Genomic DNA, 13,293 nt, shown 5'->3' on the forward strand with positions numbered 1-13,293 from the left:
TTTTACAAATTGGAAGAATGAAATTAATTTGAGAGATATCAAGAACCGAACTTCAATTTTTACCAAATTTGCGTTTTAATTTTTGTAAGTTTAAATTTTTTATGAAAAAACAGACTGTTGGATTTAAAACAAAAAATACTGAATATCGAAAACACAATATTTTCTGTGAAATAAAACAAAGTTTGAAGATAATTTTTTGTAAATTTTTGAAAAGCTATTTGAGTCGTTAGTAAATTTTTAATAAGTTTTAATATTGTTTTTCTGTTAGGTTTTTATTTTCTGTAAGAAAACTGTCAATTAGTTTCTTCTCAATTTTTTTCAAAATGTTGAAAACAATATTTCTTATAAGTTAAAATTAGTAATAAGCCATAATTTAAAATGTTTGGAAAGATATTTTATTCGAAATTCAATTTTTACCAACTTTGAGTAATGTGTTTTTATTCTTTATACAAAAAATTCTTAATAAGATTTTTCTCAAAATTTCACCAGATGTTAAAAACGTTATTTTTCGTTGCACAAAATTGTTTTGGAGATAAAATATTTTTGTATTCGTAAAATTTTGCAGTTGAAACATTTTTTTTCAGTTGTTTGGTTTATAAAAAAAGCCGTTAATTAGATTTTTTCCAAAAATGTACTTGTTTGCTATTTCTTTACAATATATTATATAAAATTTTGATTTATGTCTCTATCGTCATGGGTTCGAAAGAAATTTAGGGTTAACCAAAATGTTCATCTTTTATTTAAACGTACTAACTTACTTAAGGTGGCGCTACAATCCGGGCGGACCTGGGCCTCAACTAACATGCGTCTCCAGCCAGCTCGATCCCTAGCTAGCTGTCTCAAGTTTCGCCTGCCAAGTCGGATGAGGTCTTTACCAACCTAAGTACGTCATTTGACTCGCGGTCTTCCTCTACTGCGCCGTCCCCCAAGATTGGATTCGAAGACCTTCCGGGCTAGAGCGTTGATGTCCATTCGCTCTACATGACCCAGCCATCTAAGCCGTAAGACTTTAATTCTGCTAACTAGGTCAGTGTCTCTGTACAGCCCGTACAGTTCGTCGATATATTTTCTCCTCCATTCTCCATCTATGCATATGGGACCAAAAATCACCCGACGAATTTTTCGCTCGAAGCATCCTAAGACTCTATCATCTTTCTTTGACAGGGTCCAGGCTTTTTAGCCATAAATGAGAAACGGGATGATGAGTATCTTATAGATGGTGATTTTAGATGCTCGAGAGAGGACTTTACTTCTCAATTGCATTCAAAGTCCAAAGAAGCAGCGATTCGCAGGAGTTATTCGTTTAATTCCAGCGCTGGTGTCGTTGCCTGTCTTTTTTTAAACTGTTATGTTAAAAAACCACCAACGCAATTTTGTTGAGAGGCCTTTTTGCATCTTTCTGCATTATTATCTGTATAACAAAATTCATATGAAGTTCTTGAGCTATGAACAACGAAACAAACGTCGAGAACGTACGGACATACGGAGGTACGGACGTACGAACGTTTGTACGCACGCACAGACATATTTCTAAAAATCTTTTATTTCGACTCTAGGGACCTTGAAACGTTGAGAAATGCCAACATTTTTAATTTGACAAATCGGACCCAATACAATAACTTCCTATGGGAAGTTAACAAGTTCATACTTACAATTTTGGCTGCAAGTGTCCCCAAAAGGCTATATTACTGTGGGCTCCAATACATTCTCCAGGACTCTAAGGTAAACTTTTGCATTGACTTCGGATTCTAAAAAGCCTTTTACATCTTCAGAGAAGCTTCCCAATACCATCACAAATTTAGTTTTGGGAGTACCCGCAAAATGCAATTAGAGCTTAGTCTTTCTTTTGGTTCTCTTCGCGCAAAGATAATCCCATATCCAACATGGAGATTCAATTTTCGTTCGTCCGAAAAGATGACATTGTTCCACACGCATTGAGTCCAATTGAGGTGCTCCTGAGCACACAGCAATCGCTTTTCTTTGGCTCTTTTTGGAAAATGGGGCTTCAGTACCGACTTGAGTGCATTAAGTCCAATTTTCACGAACCGTTTTCTTACTGAGCTTGATGAAATTACTTTGCCTGTTGCTCGACACTGATCGTTTTAACAACCACCGAAGTTCTTACCCGATGCCGACGACTGTACAACACCAACAAAAGATCTTCCACTGGGTTCGTCTTTTTGGCCTCCCTGAGCCTTTTTTTCCTGTTAGTAGCCCTTGATTTACGATATTTTTTCATTTTTTAAATTTTTTCATAATCACTTCGGTTGGTATTGGACCCGTGACATGATGGTTAGTGCGTTGGACTGTCATGCAAGGGGTCTTGGGTTCAATCCCTGCCTATGCCACCTTAATTTAAAAAAAAATTAATTTTCGCCGGTACTGCCTCTTGCGAGGAATTGACAATTCTTTCGAGAGTAATTCTTGTCATGAAAAAGTGCTTTCTCAAACTAGCCGTTCGGATTCGGCCTTAAATTGTAGGTCCCTTCCATTCCTGACAACAGTACTCGCAGACAGGAATGGTTGAGAGTTGTAAGTCACTAGGCCCTGGTTCACATCGGACTGTTGCGCCACCCCATTTGATTTTTTGATTTTGGTATTGGACTACTATCACGAGCCAAATGCTCTTATTGATAATAACATAACTTTTTACATAGTTTTTGAATGACATGTTGTTACCTAGTGTAGAAAAAACCCTTAGGGTTCCTAAATTCCAAGAACTGATCTCGAAAAGGGTAATCAAATGTTTGACCAAAATTGTTTGAACAGCACTGTATAAAGTAAAAACAAATGTTTTAAAGTACACATTTTTATTATGTTAAAATACGAAGCTAAAAGTATGTAATTTATTTAAAGAAAAAACACATGGCCTCAGAAAGTGTAAAAAGATGTAGCAAAATGTTTTCAAAAAGCGTAAAGTTTAAGATTTATTTTATGAGTGATATTTCTGGAAAGTTACAGAATTCGAAACAACTTTTTTTCTCAATTCAGTTGAATTGTTAATTTGCATCTAATTAATCCCACGTTCTTCATTCTATGATCCGTAAAATTCAAGGAAATTAAAAACCCTTAAGAACCTTGATGTTTCAATATCCGCAAAGTTGATAAAAGAAACAGAAGCACAAATAGAAACAACATTGAAAGACTTTCTCATTTGCATGGCTGATGGATAATTATGTTTGATTCAAAACTTAATTATTCCGATTCCAAACCCTTATACGATACACAGTTGCTATCGTGACATAAAAATCTCTCCTCTAATACTGATTGCTTTTCTTGTTTAACTTGATGGCACAAACAGATGGAGTAAATGGATGGATAGGTCTCGGTTAGAGAGAAATCACATCTCTTAATTAGGATTCACCTGATGTCGTCCATAGCATCTTCGTCCAGGACTGTTTTAATTGACTTCAATGCGCTTCGAATTGAACTTCTGGTTTATACCTTTATGCATGTTGGTTTCTGTTAACTGTTTTACGTGACAGATCACTCATTTGTTATTAAAACACGAAAGTTTTAATTAAGGTACAAACGACTTAGTTTGTTTGGAAATTATCCTCTTAATTATAGCACTGAGGTACGAAGCATTTCTATTTGCAAAAGTTATGCCACACAATTTTTATTTTCGAAATATGACAAAAACACCAATTCATGTGATACCTAAATAAGCAAGCCTTTAGCTTATTTAAACAAGCGTTTAACCAGCCATGCTCTTGAATATTGATTAGTTGTTTGATATATCTTCATGTGGATAATATATCCTCTTGCAGTTGACAGTGACCCAGATGCTGTGATAAAAAGTAATTTTCATGCTGTAAGGAACGCACTTTATATGCTTTATTACACACACCCACGTCCTTTGGAATTCCCATATGACATAAAACTTTATTAACTGTGGCCGTAACTGTCACCGTCACCGTCACGGTTGCAGTTGAATCATGTAGCTAACTTTTTGAGGTTAAATAAGGGTTTGGGTTTTAATGTCAGCAAATCGATAGATACGAGTATCTTGAAGAGAAACAATTATGCATCGTGTGGTTTGCTAATTCTGTGACAGCTAATTCTGGTCACACATATACATGTGGTTAAAAACACGTATACCACGTAAGTGGTATAAGTAAGTTTTTAACTTAACTTATGCTCTGGTTTTGAGGTTAAGGTCATACTTCAAGTGAAGAACTCACTGGGAATGGGGGACGTGTTAGGTGTCCATGTGATTATATTTACTATAAAATATTCTACAAGATGTAACCTTAAACCCTTGAGGTCCTCTTAAGTTGTTCTATAGTTTTCAACACCATATGATGTTGAGTTTATCCATATGCATGAGTTTCTATTAAAAATATTCATACCTCAAAAGACGTTACATATCGTGTTGGATGGGATCAAATCTAACAGCCACAACAACAAAAAAAATGATGGTGTGCCTCAGGGCTCTGTTTTGTCACTACTATGTTTTCTCATTTTTATTAATTCTTGTCTGGAATTTCTAATCCATTTGCTTGCGTAGTTGACGAAAGTACTCTTAGTTTTCATATTTAGGACATATTCATTTTTAGATGAACAATTATTTTCTTCTGATTTGAATCAAGAAGGATAATGTATGATAAGCCTAGTCAAATTCTGACTTTTGCAACATAGTGTAGAATTTATTGCGTCAGTATTTATAAGGAAACTTACTTACTTATTTACTTAAGGTGGTGCTACATTTCTGTGTGAACTAAGTCCTTATCCAACAAACTTCTCCATTTTGCTCGATCCCTGACTAGATATCTCTAGTTGCGCACTCCAACTTCAAGTTAGGTGATGTCATTTTCTACTTGAGCGTGCCTTATCCTCTACTGACTGACCTCCTAAGACTCTTCGGCCTGGAGCTTTGGTTTTTATTAACTCTACGTGACCCAGCCATTTCAGTCGTTGTATTTTCATCCTTCTTGCTAAGTCTATGTCAATGTACAGCCCGTACAGCTAGTCGTTACATCTTCTCCTTCACAACCCTTCTATGCATATGGGATCGTAGATGACACGAAGAACTTTTCTCAAGAAATGACCCAAGATGCTTACATCCGCTTTTGATATAGTTCATTCTTCTGCACTTTATAGCAGGACGGGGATGATGAGGGCCTTATCTAGCAACATTTTGGTCCCTCAAAAGAGGGCTTTGCTACTCAATTGCTTTCTGAGCCCGAAGAAACAGCGGTTAGCAAAAGTTCTTTCTTAATAACAGCATTTACCCTCATGAACCGCTGAACCTATTTTTGCCACTTCTGCCAAAATACAAGCAAAAGCTCTAATGCTGACGTGTAATCTCTGCACTACTCTTTCAATTAAAAGGTTAAAGTAATTGCATGACAGCGCACTACCTTGACTTAAGCCTTTTTTCAGATCGAAGGGTTCTGTTAAGTTGTTTCCAATCTTTAGGAGGCAGCGCGAATTCTCCATGCTCATCCTTCACAAACGAGTTTAGCAGGGATGCCAAAATTAGGCATAGCTCTATACAGCTGGTCCCTGTAGATGATCTCGAATGCGGCCTTAAAATCTATGGAGTTATGGTGGATGTAGATTTAATATTCTTGGGGTTTTTTCAGCATCTGCCGTAATGTGAATAATTGATCGTCTGTGGACTTTCCTGGTCTAAAATCAATTTCGAAAAAACTGAAGACATGATTGATTTATTAAAGTCACTAGAATACCGTTTTATTGTCTACTAACTCACCCTATTTACTTTAATAAAATAGCCCAAATTACAATTCCTTTCCTTAACTAATTCAACCATTGTACTTGTATCTCAAGGAATTCTCCATCAGGACATCTTTTTATACCAATTTGGGTCGGACTGTAATGGAAAGAGATTCCTTCTATAGCCGTACTACACGAATGTGGAATACTTTACCACACTCTTTGTAACCTTGTCATTGTGATGTTTAGGAATTCTAAACAAATGTATATCAACAGATATATGTTAGATTTCAATTTAGAAAATCAACAATGTTTGAAAAAAGTGGTTAAGATCTGTGTAGACCATCAGATTATTATTTGATCGGATTCCAAATCATCAAAAACCTACGTTTTAACGTTCTAGTATTTGCAATTCCTCCTAGCTGATTGCATTCCCCTTTCCTCCCTTAGGAAAACATTTCTAACTACTCTAATGTCAACATCACGACTATATTCATTATCAATCAAGCCTTCGTCGTCGTTTATGAGTGTGACTAGAGTGAGGTTCGTTGAAAACTCTAATGGTTTTTAGATGAAAATTGTACGGTGTACACCTCCACCCATTCTAAATTCTGCAGCTTTTATGCAAACACATGATGGATGGGTGGATGCATGATATCCTCTAGGAACTTATTTATTATGAAAATGTTCTCATTCGCAAAAGTATATCATTTGCGTGTATGTTCTCTCTTGTTTTGTATTAATAATTTAAGCGATTCCTTGTTGATGGATTAAGTTGAACATAATTATTTCAAATGTTTGCTTTTTAATAATAATCTGACTGTGTTTCTCTTTTTCGTATTTCTTCTTAGCAAGAAAATCTTATGCATAAATTATTTATAAAATTTAACTTTTTTATATCCCTATCCTCTCCGAAACAAAAAAATTATATAATCCATTTTTTCCTAAAGAAACTTTTATGGTATCAGAACATGCAAAATACCAGTCCCAAAGTCTCGCCCCACGGTAAACATATAAAGTCATAATAACCACCTCCATAACGGCCGCCGACGACGGACGGAGGAAGAAATATAATATAAAATTTAATATTACTATAAAGTGGGTTTCCATGTAGGTATCAAGGAAGGTATATCATATTTTGTTTTTTGAAAATATAGACAACAGAAACAAAAACTTACCCTTTCCAATGGGAATTAATTTGCTGAGAACCGCAATTGGCACCATAAACATTAAACTGCAAATCCATATCAGAGCAATTAACTTATATGCGTGTTTTAAAGTTTGCCACGTTCGAGAGCGCAACGGATGACAGATGGCGTAATAACGTTCACAGGAAATGGCAACCAATGTCCATGCGGAAACGGATACGGAACAAGCTGCAATATTGAACATTTGAAATAAAGCGTTGAAATAATGAACAAAATGTTAATCAAGAACATATTTTTGATTGTTATTGTTTTATTTTTTTTAAATGACATGACAATTATTACCAATAATTACTTTCTAATGGAAGTTTAGAAACACAAGGTTGTGGACCATGTAGTTTCTATTTTATTGTTGTTAGCAATATGTTAAAGACGTAGAAACTTAGTTCTTTAGATCCTTAAGACATCACCAAGGTATTAGAATCATATTTTGTTTTTGATAATATTACTAGAAATAAATATTTCTTTTACAAAACGAAACGGGTTTTGATAAGAATCCTTCGTATACTGTTTTGACTATTTGATATCTTAACTCTAAATTAGTATAAGAGTTTTTTAGAAGTTCGAATTTCGTTTTCAGAAGATGTACCTTCTTATTCTTCAGCAACTTTGAATATTTCGCGATTTCTTAGAAATGGTTTTGAAGAATAATATTTTGTATAAATTTTGTCTTATGTGTGAAAATGAATCCACTTCCACTTATACTTGTTCTCCAAATTTTCTAGCAATTCATTTTCCAGAATCGATTTAATTTTCAAACTTCATTTGTTAAACAAGAATCAAGTATACAAATTCGCTGAATTATAAACAGGTTGTCCTTTGCAATTCAATTTATTGATGTACAAAATAATGGAGTTTTATGAATGAAAACAGATTGAGTGAAATGAAATTAGATTAAATGCGCTGTTGCTGAGAAACCGACTCTTTTCAGTTTCTGTTCCTTGAACCAAAAATAACAATTTTAATGATATTTTAGATTTTTTTCGTCACAAAGTCAGAAATGTTTTTTGGAAGAAGTGATGTTTGGAAAATTATTAAAGTCTTTTAGTTTTTAGTAAGAAAAGAATGGAATAAAATAAGTTGCCTTCGGTGAATCCGTCCATGTTGCACAAAACGTTTTATTTTTTGAAAGCCAATTTAATGTTTCTCAGAAACTTTTAAAAGTTTAGCGGCATCAACTTTACTTTAACTAAGATTCGTAGAAACTATTTTTTTAATATGATTGAAATGTGTATACCTTCTTTCGAAAATTTAATGTCTTAAAAGATAGATAGGTTAGGTAAGAATAAAGTGGCTGGATTCTGGATAAGGACATGCTTAGGCTAGTTTAATGGCCCATTGTGATACTACAAGAACCTTGAGGATTTCTTTTAAGATCAATGAAACCAGTTTGAGTCCCTCACTAAACTAAAAGACTGATTGTCTTAATATAATTGAGGTCGTTTAGATCGTTATAGAAGAATTCTTGAATTCTTGCCAGAATAGGGCATGCACAGAGGAGGTGAAAAACTGTTTAGTCCTATTCCTCAACCATACAGGTTCTGCAAAAGTGATTTGAGAATACGCCTATCCCCTTGGGGTGCTTTCCTGTTAGACAGTTACGGTTAATACACCAATTATTGAGCTTATATGCAGTCTGCTAAGAGATAGCAAGAACCTTGATTGTTTTAAATCTATTGTCGGTTAGTTGACACGTTGTGATGTTATTCCACCTGATTTCGTCTTTATAGCGTCTTGTATTATAGCGTATTGTATTATCAATAGCCATCTGTACTAATTCTGGTGAGTTCATCTGCCATACAATTTTCTGGAATATGTCTACGGCCCGGTACTCAGCAAAGGTGAATATTAAACTGTTGTGCCATCTCTATCCGAGATGATTGATATTTTAGGACTGTTATAAAGTTTGTAGTGACTGAATTTAGAGATTTGATAGTTGCCTAACTATCTTAGAAAATACGGACATCAAATTTGGAAATCACGTTTTCCTTAAGCCGGGACAGGACTTCTTTTATTGCCAAAAGTTCGATTGGAACACGTTACAATGATTAGAAAGGCGGAAAGAAAGAATTAATTTCAGTCATTCAGATTACACACCCCCGCCAAACCCTTCATTTGTTTTTGATCCATTTTTGTAAAAGTGTCTTCTTTGAATTCCCTATCCTCCAAGAAAGATCTGATAGGTATCGAAATCTAGAAGTTTCTGCCGACTTGCAGTTAAGGGATGGTGTAGTTTGAGTGCTTTGGAATTGATTCTAAATACTTAAGAATTACGGAGTGACCAATGTTATAATAAAGCTTTGAGGCGAATAATAGATCTTGCAGCTTACTGTTTGCTAAGTATATCAAGAGGTGTAAGGTAGAGTAGGGTATCCCGTGCCGCAGATTGTGTCGTGCGAAGCGATCCACTTATACCTGGGCAAGTTGAACGTTCGACTTTATTTAGTTTGTCACGGTTAATAGGTTTTTATAAAGCAGTCCACCATACTGCCACACTCTACAATAAAATTGGTCTAATTCTCGACTTATTATTGGGTGTAAAGATGTCATTCTAAAACTGCTACAGCAACGTCATTTGCAAAGAAACCCGCCAAATAAGTTATAATTAGGATGAACCTTGTTAACCTTTTATTATTTACATTTTGCATATTTAGCAAATGGTATTCATGCTTTGTAACTTATAATTTTACAAACAATTCGGTAAATTATAGTAAATTATTTAATGATTTTTCAAATTTTCTACTATAACATCCTGTTTATATGATTTTGTTTATATTTTAGGAACTTTAGCGCCAATATCCAGTTCCTACAAACAAATATGATTTCCTTAAATGTAGATACTTTTTCTCATCAGTTAATTCTCTTTCGTGCTTATTTAGACGACCTTAATTTAGGTTGATAAACTCTTCAATATGTGTTACATTCGTGACTTCAAAATATAACTATTTCATATTTTTTTTATTGTCTGTTTATATGTCTTGGAATGAATAATCAGGACATCATAATTAAACAGACCAAGCTAATTAGGTATTATATAGACAGTTAATTTTTTTATAGGAATAATAAAACGTCCTCTATCGTCAATTACCTGCAAATAAAATATTCTGGAGAAATAACTTCAAAAAAGTCTTAACATATCACGAGAGCATTGCTGTCTGTAATTATTTAAATAATTGTGATATTTAATTAAATTGTTGATGTACTCAATACAAAAATTTTTAATAAGAGATTCAATTTTGCGATTGTTTGAATTTATTGTCATTCATAAATGAAGGAATCTTATTAACTTTTGATTGTTTTGTTGTATTTTTAATAAATAATTCGGAAGTGAATGAAACAGAATTCAAGAAATGGGAAATGAAACAAACAGAAGTAGGTATTTAATCGATACTTTACTTGGAGGTGAAAATAAAACGTGCTTTACCATTTATATCCCAGAACCTTATTGATATGCAAAGTTCATACACTTTTCGAAAGTTAAGGTATAAACTGTCAACGGAGGAAAAAGTCATAAAAGTCAGAAGTTCACTTAATCATGTCACAAAAACGAAAACCCACAAAAATCGTGAATTCCATCGTCAATAAGGAAAAATCCAACTGAAATGCAGTTAAGTGCAAGGAATTATCGATTTTTTTTTTGCATTTCATCTTTTTGCCAACGGTAATGCAATCAAAAGCAATTGGTTTGGCTATTTCCTTTAGTCCTGACAAAAGCAGACAGACGTTTAAAAACGTATCCGGTTTGCGGAAGTTGTTATGAAATCCAATCTTCAACTTTCCCTAGTTATATCGGGTGTTTAAACTACAGTTCCTGCAAATCATGGTTATTCAATTTATGAACAAAACAGTCAGTAATCTTAGTAATAAAATGTGATAAATTTTTTGTATTTTTATTAATTTAAATTCGATAAATGCGAACGCTAACAATGCTTAAGAATAAATGCTTAAAAACTATTTAACATCTAATTTTGATCTAAACTGTTAAAAATGAAACATTGTTTTGAAATTTATATTCTTTAAATTGTCATTTGGTTAACTTTGACAAGAAAATACAATTTATTTAAGACATCATTTTATCAATTAAGAGGGCTATGAGAACTAAAGTTTGATTTTCTAAAAGTTGTATTTTGTTGTTAGTACTTTATTTGTATTTAAAAATAGTTAATATGTTCAGTAAATGTAAGTTAATAATACTAATCCTAAATAATATTAAGTCTTCTTGTGAAAGTAGTCATCCAGACGTAGTATTAGTTCTTTTGAAAAGTTTAATGTCATCTGCCTATAGAAAAGCAATAAGAATTTTTGGTCATTCGGTTAAAACATGAGAAATTCTTCTTCTTTCTCGGTTCCTACGCTAGTTGTCAATGACATTCCTCTAGTTAGCTCTAACTTGAGTTATCTAGATAGATAACTTGTTTGCAATTCAGTTCGCCGAAAATTCCAACTTACCAGATAATGTCATGGCCCTCCAAGTTCTTTAACGTGAAAATGATTTTATCGAACCAATCTTTTTTCGTATTGAACTGTGAAGAGAGTTTTCAAAGATCCCAATATTCATAAATGGTTGGTAACCCCGCTATTATACTAAAGAGGCGTTCTTCCACGCTATCAAAGCCACTGCTTAAGCTTTTCAATCTATCCTATTCTTTTGAGCCCGTTCCGAGTGGTTGGAAAACTGCATTTGTTCAGCTTATTCCAAAAAATTATGGACCGATAGTACTAACGTCCCATCTTTCTTAGGCCATGGAAACTATCCATAACTTTCAGCTTAAGAAATATCTTGATTAACGGAAGCTTCTTAACGACCGGAAATATGGATTTTGTAGCAAAAGGTCCACTGCTGATCATGGTTTATCTCACCGAACTGTGGAACAAATCTTTACATCATTTTGAAGAAAGCAAGATTATTGCACTTCATATTTCAAAGGCATTTGATATAGTCTGGCATCTTGCTCTCTTATCGAAAATGCATGCTTTTGGTATTAAGGAATCTCTTCCTCGTTGGATTAGAAATTTTCTTTCGAACCGTTCAATAGTTGTTTTGAAAGGATTCAAGTCTGAAACCCATACAATTAATGATGGTGTGCCCCAGGTATCCGTTTTGTCTCCGATTGTTTTCCTCATTGTTATAAATGATCTTCTTTGTGCTACTTCTAATCCAATATGATAAGATCATTACATTCCGATCTACACAGCATTGTACAAAAGGGGAATAAGAAACCGTGGGGAATTTAATGCTTCGAAAACCCAATGTTGTATTGTATTTTAAAAGCGAAATATATTGTTTTTGCCACTATCTATGAGTGGTCTTTGCATCAATGAAACTGAAAATCTCAACGTCCTTCGATTGTGCACCAGCAATCACTTTTTTGTAGAGCGATCAGATACGCGATGTCGCCAAAAATGCCGAAAGATGTCTAGGTTTTTGGGGAACATGCAACAAATTTTTCACTCCGTCTGATCTGGCTATAATTTAAAAAACCCATGTACGTCTGAAACTTGAATATAACTCTCAGCTCTGGGCTGGTGCTCCAGTAACTTATTTAAGCCTCTTGGACAGTATTCAAAGAAGAGCATTTAAAATGGTTCACGTCACTTGAACCCGCGCGTCTAGAAATGAACATCAGTTCACCCTTGAGCCCAACTTCAGCCGTATTATGAAGTACAGAGATTCATTTTTTAGCCGTACTTCGCGAATCTGAATTGCCTTGCTACGCTCTATCTTTCCCTACATTGTTCAAGATTTCAAAATCAATGTACACCGACACCTTCGGTCATAAATGGCAGCCTTAGGGCACACCAGAGTTCACAATAAAGGCAAAAACATTTAAGCAAAAGAACGTAAAATTAAATAAAATAATAAAAATAGAACTTTTTTCATCAAAACCACGATGGTTATCGCAAACAATAAAATAAAAGGAAAATACCTTGCATACCATTCAAACAATCGCAGATTGCAGTTCATAATTCATTTTAAGGGCCTTTTTTTAGACTGGATTTATAAATTAGTTTTTTTTTTTAATAATTGGAAAACGTGAATTTTTTTAAAGTAGTGTTTAAAATAACACATAAAGTATACGACAAAACTTAGAAACACAATTTTTCAAAAAAGAAGAAGGAGCACCATCAGGACATGGACTAAAACTCTCATCTAATTTCAATATGTTTTATGTGCAACAGTATATGTTCATTTATTTCAAAATTAATATTATTGAGGTGTTCAAAGCTTAAACTAAAGAAGAAGAACAAAAGTTCATTGTGTTAGAAACAATAAAAGCTTCTTTGAAATAGCTTGCCGACATGTTTGCAATAACTTTTGGATCATGAATAGATGATGTGGAATTTGACAAAGTGAAATATATCTGGATTAGAGTTAAGAGCTTAATCAATTTTATGACTTTATCATCAT

The 13,293-nt window shown here is 33.9% G+C and overlaps 1 protein-coding gene across 2 annotated transcripts in view; it reads right to left on the bottom strand.

Moving 5' to 3' along the window:
- Positions 1-13,293, bottom strand: part of LOC129947759 (cholecystokinin receptor type A) — a 71,945-nt gene that overhangs the window by 18,381 nt on the left and 40,271 nt on the right. For both annotated transcript variants that reach the window (XM_056058439.1, XM_056058438.1), the window contains exon 3: positions 6,858-7,055. In XM_056058439.1, the coding sequence (XP_055914414.1) occupies positions 6,858-7,055 (198 nt within the window). The remainder of the gene's footprint in view (positions 1-6,857; positions 7,056-13,293) is intronic.

The sequence above is a fragment of the Eupeodes corollae genome, chromosome 2 (genome assembly GCF_945859685.1).
Source record: "Eupeodes corollae chromosome 2, idEupCoro1.1, whole genome shotgun sequence".
Lineage (NCBI taxonomy): Eukaryota > Metazoa > Arthropoda > Insecta > Diptera > Syrphidae > Eupeodes > Eupeodes corollae.